This window comes from Mobula hypostoma, chromosome 12 (genome assembly GCF_963921235.1).
Source record: "Mobula hypostoma chromosome 12, sMobHyp1.1, whole genome shotgun sequence".
Classification (NCBI taxonomy): domain Eukaryota; kingdom Metazoa; phylum Chordata; class Chondrichthyes; order Myliobatiformes; family Myliobatidae; genus Mobula; species Mobula hypostoma.
This window is the reverse complement of record NC_086108.1, coordinates 37,961,471-37,978,975: the sequence shown is the minus strand read 5'-3', so window position 1 is coordinate 37,978,975 and position 17,505 is coordinate 37,961,471. Positions and strand designations below refer to the sequence as shown.

At 42.5% G+C, this 17,505-nt stretch overlaps 1 protein-coding gene across 2 annotated transcripts in view; it reads left to right on the top strand.

Moving 5' to 3' along the window:
• Nucleotides 1-17,505, top strand: part of kcnt2a (potassium channel, subfamily T, member 2a) — a 1,051,023-nt gene that overhangs the window by 484,687 nt on the left and 548,831 nt on the right. For both annotated transcript variants that reach the window (XM_063063856.1, XM_063063854.1), the window contains 2 exons: nucleotides 6,075-6,239; nucleotides 7,629-7,765. In XM_063063856.1, coding sequence (XP_062919926.1) covers nucleotides 6,075-6,239; nucleotides 7,629-7,765 — 302 coding nt within the window. The remainder of the gene's footprint in view (nucleotides 1-6,074; nucleotides 6,240-7,628; nucleotides 7,766-17,505) is intronic.

The window sequence follows — 17,505 nt, the reverse complement described above, 5'->3', positions numbered from 1 at the left end:
CCCAGAGGATGGGCAAGAGGTATATTCAGAGGGACAGAGGGAGAAAAAGGAGAGTGAGAGAAAGAATGTGTGCATAAAAATGAGTAACAGATGGGGTACGAGGGGGAGGTGGGGCCTAGCGGAAGTTAGAGAAGTCAATGTTCATGCCATCAGGTTGGAGGCTACCCAGACGGAATATAAGGTGTTGTTCCTCCAACCTGAGTGTGGCTTCATCTTTACAGTAGAGGAGGCCGTGGATAGACATGTCAGAATGGGAATAGGATGTGGAATTAAAATGTGTGGCCACTGGGAGATCCTGCTTTCTCTGGCGGACAGAGCGTAGATGTTCAGCAAAGCGGTCTCCCAGTCTGCGTCGGGTCTCACCAATATATAAAAGGCCACATCGGGAGCACCGGACGCAGTATATCACCCCAGTCGACTCACAGGTGAAGTGATGCCTCACCTGGAAGGACTGTTTGGGGCCCTGAATGGTGGTGAGGGAGGAAGTGTAAGGGCATGTGTAGCACTTGTTCCGCTTACACGGATAAGTGCCAGGAGGGAGATCAGTGGGGAGGGATGGGGGGGACGAATGGACAAGGGAGTTGTGTAGGGAGCGATCCCTGCGGAATGCAGAGAGGGGGGGGAGGGAAAGATGTGCTTAGTGGTGGGATCCCGTTGGAGGTGGCGGAAGTTACGGAGAATAATATGTAGGACCCGGAGGCTGGTGGGGTGGTAAGTGAGGACCAGGGGAACCCTATTCCTAGTGGGGTGGTGGGAGGATGGAGTGAGAACAGATGTACGTGAAATGGGGGAGATGCATTTAAGAGCAGAGTTGATAGTGGAGGAAGGGAAGCCCCTTTCTTTAAAAAATGAAGACATCTCCCTCGTCCTAGAATGAAAAGCCTCATCCTGAGAGCAGATGCGGCGGAGATGGAGGAATTGCGAGAAGGGGATGGCGTTTTTGCAAGAGACAGGGTGAGAAGAGGAATAGTCCAGATAGCTGTGAGAGTCAGTAGGCTTATAGTAGACATCAGTGGATAAGCTGTCTCCAGAGACAGAGACAGAAAGATCTAGAAAGGGGAGGGAGGTGTCGGAAATGGACCATGTAAACTTGAGGGCAGGGTGAAAGTTGGAGGCAAAGTTAATAAAGTCAACGAGTTCTGCATGCGTGCAGGAAGCAGCGCCAATGCAGTCGTCGATGTAGCGAAGGAAAAGTGGGGGACAGATACCAGAATAGGCACGGAACATAGATTGTTCCACAAACCCAACAAAAAGGCAGGCATAGCTAGGACCCATACGGGTGCCCATAGCTACACCTTTAGTTTGGAGGAAATGGGAGGAGCAAAAGGAGAAATTATTAAGAGTAAGGACTAATTCCGCTAGACGGATCAGAGTGGTGGTAGAGGGGAACTGATTAGGTCTGGAATCCAAAAAGAAGCGTAGAGCTTTGAGACCTTCCTGATGGGGGATGGAAGTATATAAGGACTGGACATCCATGGTGAAAATAAAGCGGTGGGGGCCAGGGAACTTAAAATCATCGAAAAGTTTAAGAGCGTGAGAAGTGTCACGAACATAGGTCGGAAGGGATTGAACAAGGGGTGATAAAACAGTGTCGAGGTATGCAGAAACGAGTTCGGTGGGGCAGGAGCAAGCTGAGACAATAGGTCGGCCAGGACAGGCAGGTTTGTGGATCTTGGGTAGGAGGTAGAAACGGGAAGTGCGGGGTGTAGGAACTATAAGGTTGGTAGCAGTGGATGGGAGATCCCCTGAGCGGGTAAAGTCGTTGATAGTGTGGGAGACAATGGCCTGGTGCTCCTTAGTGGGGTCACGATCGAGGGGTAAATAAGAGGAGGTATCCGCGAGTTGTCGCTGTGCCTCGGCAAGGTAGAGGTCAGTACGCCAGACTACAACAGCACCCCCTTTATCAGCTATCAAATAAAGTACTGTAAGGTTACAATATTCCTTCAATGATACTTTTTCCTCATCTAAAATATATCTAACTTGAAGTTAATTATTGAGCTTACTGATTAGCAATGTCCAAGTCTAACAGGTGTAATTATTTGTTCTATACCAAATTTGAACAACTTCTTAAGTCAAACAGCAGAATATGCATTTCTGTAAGAGAAACAAACACTTTCACTTTATGCACTTAAATGGATTTAGCCTGAAGCTTAAATGTACTGGAGCTGAAAGTTCTCAGTGGACTGTGTTAGTTGGTGCAGTATAATGTTACTGAACTGCATAATTGATCATCTTTATACTCTTGCTACTCTAAATTGGCCAGTTTAGCTATACCTTTACAAACTACTTATTCCTCTTTCCCATCAAGAAATCCAGTTTTCACTGTGGCCCTGATATCCAGTACAAGGAAACGCCCATTATATAAGTGTGTATGAGGTAACAAATTATGCAAATTAAATAATCATGACATGACGTTCTCTATCCCTTCAAAAGGGTAACTTTTTCTGCCATTGTTCGATACGCTTCTGGCTGGTAGCATGTCACACTTCATGAAGAAAGTTTGCATCACCCTTATTAACTAACTGAAGAGGGAGAGGAACAACATCAGGAAATGGAAAACCATTTCAGTGTTGAATGTGAATGATAAGATTCTGTCCAAATCCATCACCCATGGTTTCCCAAAGACGCTGGGGATATATATGGTTTGGAGGGCCTAAAGTGTATAAGCTCAGAGGAGGCTGCAGTGTGTTGTATACTCAGCCAGCCCTATCACTGGCCCAAACTTCCCAGCCATTTGAGGTCATCTTAAAGAGGTGGTGCCTCAAGAAGACAGCAACAATCACTGTGGACTTTTACTATCCTCTTCCCATTATTGCCAGCAGAAAGGAGATATAGGAGCCTGAAGACCCTCACTCAGCCCTTTAGAAACAGCTTCTTTCCCTCCGCCATCAGGTTTCTGAATGGTTCATGAACTCACAAATTCGAGCTCCTTATTCCTTTTTTTTGTGCACTATTTATTTCTTTTGTAATTTGAAGTTATTTTATGTCATGCACTGTACTGCTGCCACAAAACAAAAAAAAATCAAGTCATATAAGACAGTGATAATAAATCTGATTCTGATTCTGTTGCAATTGCTTGCCGAAGTAGCCCAGTAGTTGCATGACACAGATCGCTTTGGTTCAAGATCTCGCTCCGCACCTCCCATTTCAGGGTAGAAGGAGAGTGGTAATATATACAGGCTATATCAGTGTTGTCCACACCTGTGATTAATTGTTTTAAACATGTTTTTAACTTGAGATTTGTTACGACATAAGAAGTAAAAACTATTCAAATTCCTCTGGCATTGATATGTCAAAATCAAATACATCAATTTATTTTGCCATTTAAAGTTGAAATTCTTTGACATCTGCTGTTGCTTCCATTTAATAACTCATCAAGAAAAGTGGATATGTTCTAGTTGCTAGCTATATTTTTGTATTTGTGTATGCTTTATATTGATAAAAGAAAGCGAGCTTGATTGCCACAGTATCCCATCTACTACTCAAAAATAATTAATTGATCCCATTGCATCAGCTTGCTTTATGTTTTGAGTTCCTGCAAGTCGTCCTCCTGGATGGCAAAGTCTGGAAAATAATTGCTTTTGTCTCAAGTTCAGTAATCTTCTAGTTTCCGATCCACTACGTACACTGCACTGAGTTCCAGTCCCTGTTTCCTGTGAGTTCCAGTTCCTGTTTCCTGTCAGTTCTGAACCCATCATTTCTAAACAAACTCCATCCATTTCAATAGGCTTCATATTTTTATTGGATTTTTTTAGCTACCCTTAGGAGATGTTCCATGTTTACTATTCAAAACAAACAGTGAAGGTTAGTATGTTCTTGCCAGTTGGGAGCTAATCTCTTGAAAGTGCAGTGCTCATGATTGCCCTGCTGGTGTATAATCTACCTTCGTGCCCAGCATAAAGGAGTTCAAATATTGTTTTGGATTTTGTGGTAACAACTGACAGTGAAACTGTTGCCATCTGCTGTTGTTACCTGGTTACTCCTTGAGATTTCTTGCACCTTTTGCCACCAAAATCAAAGGAAGTGTCTGGAGATGACAGAAAATTCATCAGGTCCTCTGTAAAGTAGCCCGAAAATATTATTTAATTTAGAGATTCAGTATGGTAACAGACCTTTCCAACTCATTGAGCTTTTGTCACCTAATTACACTCGTCTGTCTGATTATGCTACGAACCTGCACACCTTTGGAAGGTAAGAGGTAACTGGAGCACCCAGAGGAAACCCATACAGTCGGGGGGAGAATGTACACACTCCTTGCAGACAGTGGCAGAACTGGACCTGCGCCATTGGCACTACCAAAGCATTACGCTAACTGCTACACTACTGTACCACCGCAACTATGTAAGATGAAATTCCAGTTGATCACAGATTCTGGTGTTTTAGCAAGGGTGGTAGTTCATGACATAAAGCCATGAGATTTACAAATTAAAATACAGAAGTGTTCTCCAAGAGATTTTTAAATGTAGTGTGGATATGCCCTAGCATGGTTGCACAAGCAAATCAAATCAAATCAAAACAAGTCTAATTGTCATTCAAGCCATACATGGATACAACCAAACGAGACAGTATTCCTCTGGGGCCAAGGTGCAAAAACATACATGCACAATCAATATAATGAGAAAGGGTAAAAAAGAAAATAATCATATTTTTTAGTCTGAGACCCTAAGTGACAAGCCCTGAAAATTTATGGTTCCAAGCAGTCCAGCCTGTTGTCCCACCAATCCAACACAGGAGAGCTGCACTGATGGGCGAGGCCACCCCCTACCGAGCATGGATGCCACGTTACAATGCAAGCATGAGGCTTGAGGCCTAGTTCTCGCTATGACCAAGGCGACACTGCTGCCTCGCCGCCCGTCTCATCACCAAACAAGGGAAGCAGGCCTGAGACAATCAATACCCAAAAGGGTCTTGCCATCTCAATAGAAACCTCCCAGACAGTCACTCACGTTTTCACAACATGCCGCCTTCATGCTAACTCCAGTGCCTCCGAGTAGCAGGCAGCAGCAAGGTCTGGACCCAGGCCAGCTCTTTTGAACCTAATCCAGCTTCTCCTGCGGTCCAATAGTCCAGCCCGAATTCCTAGGCTCAAGAGCCCGACTCAAATCCCCAACTTGAATCCCCTCTTCCGACAGCCTAACTCAAATCCCCCAGCCTCTCAGTCTGACTGGTGTGCCTTGCCTGCCTTGGTCTGACAGCTTGACTCGAATCCCTCGCCTGATGGCCTGATCTGATTCTCTCGACCCAACGGGCCAACTCATCTACTCTGAACTGCCAGCTGGCTCTTATGCCACCCCAGCAAACTATACTGAACAATAAGCAGCTCACTGATGCGGTGGACCTACTGTACATGTAATTATTGGAGTCAAGAATGGTTTTACTATGTATAAAAACACATTGAACAAAAAATAGCTTCTTTGTTTAGCCCCTGAGAGGCCACTGCGTGTACACTCGCCACCATCTTACTGTGAGGAAAGAGAATTACTAATTACGAAGATTACTAAAAGGATTACGAATGGATTACTAATGGCTGTACTGGCATAAACACTGGATCATTAATTTGCTTTCTAACATTTCCTTCGGAGGTTAATGTTATTAAAAGTTAACTTGATGTAGCTATCTGTATGTCAATTTTGTAAGCATAGATTTAGGCACCATATGGATAATGATATAGTAAAATTTGTCCCTTTTTTTACTTAAAAGGAAAAATTGTAAACTAACAAATTCGATAAGACTATTAGTGAAATTTAGCATATATATAATCAAATATGGACATTTTCCATAGCACCTGCTATATTCCCACATATAGGAAAAAGTTGATTTGAAAACCTATCCTTTGAATCTTCACCAGTTGAAACTAATTTTTAAGACAATCATATTTCACCCAGAATGTACGTAAATTGTAATTTTTTGATTTATAATGAACAAAAAATGAATATATTATAATATATTGTATTATAATCTGGATTACGCAGGGATAAAAAGATCATCTGGCCTCCTAGATTTCCTGTCATTGGTAATCATAGACAGTATCTTTTGGTTTGTTTGAAATGGTAAATCATATCCTGTCTTTTCAGTTTGAACAGCTGGCCTACCTGTGGATGGAGAGACAGAAATCAGGTGGAAACTATAGTCGCCATAGAGCACAGACAGAGAAACACGTCGTGCTGTGTGTCACTTCTTTGAAGATTGACCTGCTTATGGATTTTTTAAATGAATTCTATGCACATCCCCGTCTCCAGGTTATAAAGAATGTATAATTATTCACTTAGTTCTTTCCTTAACAAAGTATTTTAACATAGAAATAGTTGAATTTATGACTTTAGGGGGTGCGAATTGTCTTACGATATCTTTCAACCACATTTACCAGCAGTAATATTTACAAGATGTAATCCAATAATTCACAAGCTAAAGTGGTGAACCATCAAGAAAGGCATTTAAATTTGTATTTTAGTTGAAGGAATGAATGTGTTTTGGATTATGTCAAATTTAATAAAATTACATATACTTCTATTGGAACTATTGGCACAAAATCTAGTCATTCAAATGTTTGCATAGTCAATAAGCTAACAAATAAATATTAGAGAAGTACTCATTTGGAATTCAATCATACTTTCACTCTGTATTGGGCTTAATAAGTCATGCGGATGAATTCTTATTTAGTGGTGTAATTTATACTGAAGTGACTACCAAGCGGACAATAGTGATCTAAGACAAAAATAATGTGATGTCTGCAGTGTTTACACAGTTGGAATTAATGAATGTTGATCTGTTGATATTAGTTTTTACTTTGCCTACTCAGTGGTGAAGTGAATTCAATTAAATTTAACATGTCCTTCTCCATATAGATTATCTGGATGAATCTAGGATTTATGTCGTACGATAAATAGAAATTCTATTCACGAGCATTAAATTGGTCAATAAAATTCAGTTTTTATTATCTAAATACTGCATTTCACTGAAGATACAGTAGTTTAGAAGCATCAGGAATCAATGCAGATACCATGATTATGAAGACTCATTTATCTGCAACAAGTTGTTCAGATAATTTACAATGTTGTATAAAAGAAAATAAATAGCAGTAGCAAACAACTTTCCTTTGGAAATACAATTCTCTTACACTGAATGTAATTAAATATCTGTGACTGATTTAATTTTATTTGGAAGATGCATCACTCTTCTGTGAACTAGTATGGCAACTAAAGATTTTCTGAGATGTACCAATAAAAATTATTTTCATAATTACTATTTTACTACTGTGGCCCACTTTTTGTAGTTTATTATCATAGAGTGTTTAGTATTCTTATATATAAGGCACATCTTATGCTAACTGTAAGTTACTTATACAGTTCAATTGCATTACACAACAGCATTATAGTCATTGTTTACTAATGACAATTAAAACATTTAAAAAAAATACAAGAAGTTTTAAGAAGCAGAATTACTAATTAGCTGCATATTTGTAAGTGAATCAGGGGAACTGAAGAAAGCAAGAAAACATATTCCTTTCATCTGATTAGTTAGTCAAACAAGCAGTGAAGAAGGTTACATTTCTGCTTTTGCTTTGAAATGGAAGAAAGTACATCTTGTATCCTTCTAACTATACTTAGAATCTTACACTTTTCTTACAGGATTACTATGTTGTGATTCTTTGTCCTACTGAAATGGACATTCAGGTTCGAAGGGTATTGCAAATTCCAATGTGGGCGCAAAGAGTGATCTATCTACAGGGATCAGCATTGAAAGACCAAGACCTCCTGAGAGCCAAGTAAGCATGTAAACCTCAATCGAAATTTCTATGCATTATTTATATTGCTAATTTGGATTGATTTTATCTCAGTCTTTCCTAATTTTAAATAAATTTGGGATTACTCAGAGATTGTGTAGGTTGGAGCTTGTGTCACTCTTGCTTTTTGAACAGCCATTAATGTCCGGTTAGCCACGCAGAGTATCGTGTTTAGTTCTGGTCGCCTCGTTGTAGGGAGGATGTGGAAGCTTTAGAAAATGTGCAGAGGAGATTTACCAGGATTTGGAGAGCATGTCTTATGAGGAAAGGTTGAATGAACAAAGGCTTTTAAAAGAAAAGAAAAGATGAGAATGAGAGGTGACTTAATTGAAGTGGATAAAATGATAAGAGGCAATAATAGAGTGGATAGTCAGTGCCTGTTTTCCAGGTGGAAATGCTAATATGAGAGGGCAGAATTTAAAGGTGATTGCTTTTAAATGATCTATGTTGCATCTCTTGTAAAGGAGACTGAGCTTCAAGTTTCCCATTATCACATTGCTTGCTAGGAATGGCCCATTTCATCCAGCAATTAATAGCTAATATGAGAGGACATAATTTTATGATGAATGGAGTAAAACCAATGGGTGTTCTCAGAGTTAAGTTTTTTTTACACAGACAGTGGTCGTTGCATGGGATGCATTCCCAGAGTTGACAGTAGAGTTAAATACGTTCGGGGCATTTAAGAGACTTTTAGATAGGGCAATGCAGGAGGGAGGATTTAGTTTGATTTTGGAGTAGGTTAAAAGATTGACATAACACCATGGGTCAAAGGGCCTGTACTATGATGTACAGTTCTATGGATAGGAAGACCCAAAACCAGGAAAGGATATGACGAAAAATGTTGAGAGCTTTAGACAGCTTGACTGGGAGCCAGGGTTGGTCAGTGACGAGGTCCAGCACCTGGCTGCGTGGTGTGCCGACAGCAATCTAGCCCTTAACACCCAAAAGACCAAGGAGATCATTGTGGACTTCAGGCATGGCAGGAGTCACACTCACGTCCCTATCTACATCAACGGAGCTGTAGTGGAGCATGTATCAAGCTTCAAATTCCGTTGGTGTCCACATTTCCGAGGATCTCACCTGGTCCCTGAACTCCTCCATCCTGATCAAAAAGGCGCAACAGAGCCTTTATTTCCTGTGGAGCATGAAGAAAGCTCACCTTTGTCCCAGGATACTGACAGACTTTTACCACTGTACCATTGAGAGCATACTCACCAACTGCATCTCAGTGTGGTATGGCAATTTTCCCATATCGGACCGCAAAGCATTCCAGCATGTGGTTAAAACTGCCCAGCAGATTATCGGCACCCAATTGCCCACCATTGAGAACATCCACTATAAATGCTGCCTGGGCAGGGTGAAAAGCATTTTCAGGGATGCATCACACCCTAACCATGGACTTTTTACTCTCCTCCCATCCGGTAGGCGCTACAGGAGCCTCCGCTCCCACACCAGCAGGCACAGGAAGAGCTTCTTCCCTGAGGCTGTGACCCTGCTGAACCTCTCATCACGGCGCTCGGCAGCATTGCATCCGTATAGTACTGTCTCAGTACTTTTATATTTGTGAACTGTAGCACTTTTTTTATTTGCAGTTATTTTGTAAATAACACTATTCTTTGCATTTCTGGTCAGATGCTAAATGCATTTCATTGGCTTTGTATCTGTACTTGGCACAATGACAATAAAGTTGAATCTAATCTAATTTAATCTAATCTGATCAGAGGTGATGATTAAACTGATCTTGATCTTGGGATTTGGAAATTGTGAACTGTGAGGCTGACCAGGGAGGAATAGCATATTTGAATCTGAGTATGGCAAAGATATGGATAAGAATTCCAGCAAAGCATGTGATCAGGTAGATTAGTTTATTATCGTTACATGTCCTGAGGTAGAGTGAAAAACTTGCATTGCATACTACAGATCAATTAACTACAGCAGTGCTTTGAGGTAGTACAAGGTAAAACCATAACAGAACATAGAATAAAGTGTTACAATTACAGAGGAAATGCGGTACAGGACATAATAAGCTGTAAGTTCATAACGAGGTAGATTGTGAAGTCAAGAGTCTGTTTTATTGTGCTGAGGAATCATTCGAATAGTATTATAACAGCAAGACAGAAGCTGTTTTTGAACCTGGCTTTTCAGGCTTTTGTATCTTCTGCATGATGGGAGGAGAGAAGAAAAAATGTCAGAGGTGGTTGGGTCTTTGATTATGCAGACGGCTTTAGTGAGGCAGTGAAGTGTACACAGAGTCTACAGACGGAAGGCTAGTTTTCCTGATGTGCTCAGATGCATCCACTAACTCTTCAGACTTGGGCACAGCATTTCCCAGACCAGACTGTGATGCATCTGGATTGGGTGCTTTCTACGGTGCATCAGTAACATTGGTGAAGGTCAAAGGGGACATTACAAATTTCATTAGCTGGCTAAGGAAGTAAAGCTGCTCGTGAGCTTTCTTGGCCATGGTGTTAATACAGTTGGGCGAGGACAGTCTATTGGTGATGTTCACTTCTAGCATCGTGAAGCTCTCAACCATAGCGCCATTGATGTAGACAGGAACATTGCACTGCCCCCTTTCTGAAGTCAATGACCAGCTCCTTTTCTTAACTGTCAGTGAGGGAAAGGTTGTTATCCTGACCTCTATCTCCCTCTGTACTCCGACTCATCATTACTTGAGTCATACCTTGAGTCAAATCAAGTAGAAGCAGAGTTGGTGATGAGTCTATAAATGAAGCTAATAAAGGATCCAGAGGTTTAGTTGAGGTTGCAAAGAGTTTAGAATGTCATCAATATAGGCACATCAAGGATGGCTAGTGGTGTATAAAGCTGTAGAACTGAGTTTATACTTGAACTAAAGTCAATGACTTTAGTCTTCTTGTAGGAGCAAGCGGAAAGATTACCTGGAGTTGGTGATTTATTAAAAACTGGAGTGCACAGGGGAAGCCAGCCAAAGCTGATCTACCCAAGCGTGAATTTTGGTTCAGCTTTAACATTCTCAATTGGCAAAATTCCCTGAAAAATGCCATTTTTATGGCAGAATGGTGGCTCTATTAAGTGGTAGACTAGATTGTGATTACAGAATAGAATGATTATCTACAGCTCTAACAGCAACTCCATTTTCTATTATGACAATGGGTGCACTTTATAACACATTAGTGAAGTTTCTGAAATCTTATACTTTATAGTTTATTACTGTATAACCTGGGTGTTGTCACTGCTGCATTCCATGTCTCTACTTTTGTTTGGGGTTACCTGTTACCATATTAGCATATTCTATATCTTGATTTATTAATTATTAACCCTCACAATGACATTCTCTACAACAGTCCTCCCCTCTTGGCCCTTGGCCTAGAACAGCCTTAAGATTAGATCCCGAACAATACTCTTGTTTGGCCAACTAAATGACTATCACACCTATGCTCTACTTGCACACTAAAATAATAACAGTTATTAAAATAATCAGCTGTACAACAATGGCGTAAGTCAAATGCAGGGATGGATTTCTAAATTCATATCCCAATTCCAAATATTGACTCAAACGGAGAGTTTCTCTCGAGCCAATTTGGCAGTATTCTAATGATCTGTTATCGGTATTGACAGTGCATCCCATTTCATAGTGGCTTCCTTATCCCCTCTCAGACAATCTTTTCCCAATCAGCAGTAAAGTGTGGAATGAGTGGTCATTCTGTGGCTACATACCTGTGCAGTCTTTTTTCTGTGTCACTACCAGAAATGGTAAGCTCCAGCTCGAGATCCAGCATCAGTTCTTAGGCAGGCTGTGCTCTGCAATCATTAATTCGATTGAGATATCACATTATAGCCAGTCAGACTACATTATAACTACTCCTTGTAATATGTTCATGCTGATGTTGCGATGTTGTAAATGTTCAACAAAGTATTGTTCAGAAAGTTTTCATTTTTCAGTGGGCTATATGAACAGGGAATAGTTATCATGTAAGGCAAAACTGCATTCAGTCAGACTTCTTCATATAATCTCCTCTGGACATGCCTGATGATGCTCCCTTTGTGTAACTCCATTGCATAGGCTGGTGGGTTGCTTCAAGATATCTAAGTTCCCTCATGGTATTTTCTGACATTATGCATTTTCATAAGTGCATACTTCTGATTGTCACTGCAGCATATATTGGACTCCTCTCATTTTTGCAGTCTCCTGGAGTATGGTTAGTCAGAATGAGATCTCAAAAGGAAGCACACAGGGGTCTTCACCCAGCTAGTCTTTCAGCTGCTTGTCTGCCCTGTTTGAGATTCTGTGACCTTCTAACTGTGCAAAACTTATCCTGACTACAGACAAGAGCCAGGCAGCATACATTGTACAGGCTGCATTTTTACCACAGGATCAGGTGTTAATATTCACTCTATCAATAATCTCGTTAGTTATATCCTTTAATGGCTGCAATAACTGGATAGTTTCTAACTCCCCTTCTACCCCTATTTTGCTAGCTTGTTCCAAATCACCATAATTTGGTTTTGTGATCCTCTTCAACCTCTGCTGAAGGTTGCATATCTATTTCTGCTATATCTAAAGTAATGACTGTGAACACAACTGCCGAATATCCTGCTCCTAACAACTCAATCGAGCCCCTTTTCACTTCTCTGCTTTTCTGTCCTAAACTCACTATGAGTAGCTTGCCTACAGAGTAAATGTTGAAAAGGTGATTTGTACTGTCCCGCAAAAAACTAGGTAGCTGTTAAACAGTCAGGTTAAAACTATCTGCAGGTGTCTGTAGCCTGGTTCTAGTGTAACCCTTTCACCCATCTCTAAGTTTTAACCCTATCCCCCTAGTGTTCTTCTGGCCTTCAGTACACATGGTTCTCTTGTGGTAAGAAGTGATCCTGCAGAGATCAATTCCCGAACAGATCAGCCCTTGTCGTGCTACCGAATAAGTTTCATTGTTGCACTTAAGTGTGAATAGTTTGTTGGTTCCATATCTGACCATGACAAATATAAACACGGAATTCCCCCTCTTGTGTATGCCTACTCCCCACTGGATGTTCCCTGAGGTTTGTGCAGTTTTCAAAAGTCCATTTCATAGCATTGCATGCTATCGTCCCTGATGTGAAACCGCATAAAACTGGTACAACCCACAGTTAGTTTTCTTCATTAGTCCCTCAATTTACAGTCTGCATTTTGTTTGCTATCAAGAGAGACCTCAAAAGAATGACACATCCAATTATATAGATTCTTCAGAGCATAGTTTGTTGGTCTCCATGTTTACTGTTCCTGCGGATATACTGTGCAGGTGTCCCCTGCTTTTCGAACGTTCACTTTACGAAACCTCGCAGTTACGAAAGACCTACATTAGTTACCTGTTTTCGCTAACAGAAGGTGTTTTCACTGTTACGAAAAAAGACAGCGCGTGCCCCGAGCAGCCAAGCTGCTGCCCCGGAACTGCATTCTAGCCGGCATTGCTTAAACACATGCCTGTGAGCATCTGTTAGCAAGATGAGTTTTAAGGTATCGGAAGAGCCTAAAAGAGGGTGTTACACTTAGCATAAAACTAGACATAATTAAGTGTTTCGATCGTGGTGAACCAAGTAAGGACGAAGTGAGTTTGGCTTGTGGAAGTTGAGGAAGATGATGTTGAAGAGGTTTTGGCATCCCATGGCCAAGAACTGATAGATGAAGAGCTGATGCAATTGGAAGAGGAAGGGATAACAATTGAAACCGAATGCAGCAGCGAACGGACCGAAAGTGAAGTCATCCAGGAACTGAATGTGAAGCAACTGCGTGAGATTTTCGCTGCAATTGACAGCAATGATTGCAGAAACACACATGAAAGTTGTTGGTGAACGCAGCAGGCCAGGCAGCATCTCTAGGAAGAGGTGCAGTCGACGTTTCAGGCCGAGACCCTTCGTCAGGACTAACTGAAGGAAGAGTGAGTAAGGGATTTGAAAGTTGGAGGGGGAGGGGGAGATTCAAAATGATAGGAGAAGACAGGAGGGGGAGGGATGGAGCCAAGAGCTGGACAGGTGATAGGCAAAAGGGATACGAGAGGATCATGGGACAGGAGGTCCGGGAAGAAAGACGGGGGGGCGGGGGGGACCCAGAGGATGGGCAAGGGGTATATTCAGAGGGACAGAGGCAGAAAAAGGAGAGTGAGAGAAAGAATGTGTGTATAAAAATAAGTAACACAAGGGGTACGAGGGGGAGGTGGGGCATTAGCGGAAGTTAGAGAAGTCGATGTTCATGCCATCAGGTTGGAGGCTACCCAGACGGAATATAAGGTGTTGTTCCTCCAACCTGAGTGTGGCTTCATCTTTACAGTAGAGGAGGCCATGGATAGACATGTCAGAATGGGAATGGGATGCGGAATTAAAATGTGTGGCCACTGGGAGATCCTGCTTTCTCTGGCGGACAGAGCGTAGGTGTTCAGGAAAGTGGTCTCCCAGTCTGCATCGGGTCTCACCAATATATAAAAGGCCACATTGGGAGCACCGGACGCAGTATATCACCCCAGCTGACTTACAGGTGAAGTGTTGCCTCACCTGGAAGGACTGTTTGGGGCCTTGAATGGTGGTAAGGGAAGAAGTGTAAGGGCATGTGTAGCACTTGTTCCGCTTACACGGTTAAGTGCCAGGAGGGAGATCAGTGGGGAGGGATGGGGGGGACGAATGGACAAGGGAGTCGCGTAGGAAGTGACCCCTGTGGAAGGCAGAGACAGCGGGGGAGGGAAAGATGTGCTTAGTGGTGGAATCCCGTTGGAGGTGGTGGAAGTTACGGAGAATAATATGTTGGACCCGGAGGCTGGTGGGGTGGTAGGTGAGGACCAGGGGAACCCTATTCCTAGTGGGGTGGCGGGAGGATGGAGTGAGAGCAGATGTACGTGAAATGGGGGAGATGCGTTTGAGAGCAGAGTTGATAGTGGAGGAAGGGAAGCCCCTTTCTTTAAAAAAGGAAGACATCTCCCTCGTCCTAGAATGAAAAGCGTCATCCTGAGAGCAGATGCGGCGGAGACGGAGGAATTTCGAGAAGGGGATGGCGTTTTTGCAAGAGACAGGGTGAGAAGAGGAATAGTCCAGATAGCTGTGAGAGTCAGTAGGCTTATAGTAGTCATCAGTGGATAAGCTGTCTCCAGAGACAGAGACAGAAAGATCTAGAAAGGGGAGGGAGGTGTCGGAAATGGACCAGATAAACTTGAGGGCAGGGTGAAAGTTGGAGGCAAAGTTAATAAAGTCAACGAGCTCTGCATGCGTGCAGGAAGCAGCACCAATGCAGTCGTCGATGTAGCGAAGTAAAAGTGGGGGACAGATACCAGAATAGGCACGGAACATAGATTGTTCCACAAAGCCAACGAAAAGGCAGGCATAGCTAGGACCCATATGGGTGCCCATAGCTACACCTTTAGTTCGGAGGAAGTGGGAGGAGCCAAAGGAGAAATTATTAAGAGTAAGGACTAATTCCGCTAGACGGAGCAGAGTGGTGGTAGAGGGGAACTGATTAGGTCTGGAATCTGAAAAGAAGTGTAGAGCTTTGAGACCTTCCTGATGGGGGATGGAAGTATATAGGAACTGGACATCCATGGTGAAAACAAAGCGGTGGGGGCCAGGGAACTTAAAATCATCAAAAAGTTTAATTCCACATCCCATTCCCATTCTGACATGTCTATCCACGGCCTCCTCTACTGTAAAGATGAAGCCACACTCAGGTTGGAGGAACAACACCTTATATTCCGTCTGGGTAGCCTCCAACCTGATGGCATGAACATCGACTTCTCTAACTTCCGCTAATGCCCCACCTCCCCCTCGTACCCCATCTGTTACTTATTTTTATACACACATTCTTTCTCTCACTCTCCTTTTTCTCCCTCTGTCCCTCTGAATATACCTCTTGCCCATCCTCTGGGTCCCCCCCCCCCCACACCTCCTTGTCTTTCTTCCCGGACCTCCTGTCCCATGATCCTCTCGTATCCCTTTTGCCTATCACCTGTCCAGCTCTTGGCTCCATCCCTCCCCCTTCTGTCTTCTCCTATCATTTTGGATCTCCCCCTCCCCCTCCAACTTTCAAATCCCTTATTCACTCTTCCTTCAGTTAGTCCTGACGAAGGGTCTCGGCCTGAAACGTCAACTGTACCTCTTCCTAGAGATGCTGCTTGGCCTGCTGCGTTCACCAGCAACTTTTATGTGTGTTGCTTGAATTTCCAGCATCTGGAGAATTCCTGTTGTTAATGATTGCAGAAAAGTACGACTTTAATTTTGAAAGGGTGCGTAGGTTTAGGGAAAATTTGCAGGATGGTTTGAGTGCTTACAAAGAACTGTATGATAGAAAAATGCGCGAAGCTAAGCAGTCAAGCGTACTGTCGTTTTTCAAGCATTCCACATCAGCCACAGCAGATGATGAACCTTGACCTTTGACATCGAGGCAGGCAGACATAGAAGAAGATGACCTGCCTGCCCTGATGGAAACAATCGCCTCTGATCTGGGCCGACATTTACGTGCCGGGTGGTACCTAATTAATTAGCTTGTTTATTTAGGCTTTTTTCTTAAAGATGTGCTGGGTGCGTCCCCGCTACTGCTGTACTGCTGCATGCTTCGCAGATCAGTATCAGTCGCTGCCTGGAGGTTGGGGACCAGTGCACCACCCCAACCTCCGATGACTCAGCTTAATACACGATCATCAGTGTGCTTGGCGCTATCTTCCTGATTCCAGTAAGTGATACTACACTGTACATACATTATTTCTACTTTATATAGGCTGTCTATTTTTAGGTGTTATTTGGTATGATTTGGCAGCTTCACAGCTTAAAGGTTACTGGAGAGAGTGTTTCTACCAAGAGCGCTTGCACTGTGTTTCTGCCGAAAGCACTTGCGTGAGATTTTCGCAATGGAGAACAGTGTGGCAATGATTGTAGAAAAGTATTTCTACTTTATATAAGCTGTGTATTTATCATATCATTCCTGCTTTTACTATATGTTACTGTTATTTTAGGTTTTATGTGTTATTTGGCATGATTTGGTAAGTTAATTTTTGGGTCTGCGATCGCTCACAAATTTTTCTCATGTAAGTAAATGGTAATTGCTTCTTCACTTTATGACATTCCGGTCTACGAACCCTTTCATAGGAACGCTCTACCTTCAGATGGCGGGGGAAACCTGTATTTTGCATGGTTAAGTCATCCCTGCTGAAAATATCATTTCAGGTGAAATCAGTATTTCCACTCAGTCCCTTCCTTAGTTTCTTTTAGAGCATACATTTCCCGGCCAAGATTACCATAATTGGTCCCGTCCATCTGTGTTGTAGTCCTAGTTTTGCGGGTACAACCTTAATCGTGACCTTGCCTCCTGCTCTGGCAAGTTCCTCTTTACCTGGACATACTTGTGCTCCCAGTCCACACTCTCCCATTTTAGATCATGCATGCAAATGGCCTTATCCTGTACAAACTGGATGATACACTCTTTATCAGCTCTTCGGTCATCCTTAATCCAATCCTGAGGTATTTGCTAAACCCATCCTATCATTAGTTTAAAAGGATTAAATCCTGTCCCACGAGCAGAGCTCACTTGTAGTTTCATCAGCACTGCTGGTAAGATACTAAACCAGGGTTTCTCAACAGTGGTTCCGTGAGAGATAATGATTTTTAAAAAATTGTCCTTTTGAAAGATTCTAGTGCTCGCAGTGATGGGCAGTGATGAGCAGCCCTGTTAGCTATCTCATTAGAGGTCTCTCAGCCTAGTATGGCAGTGTGTAGTAGGAACATGTTTA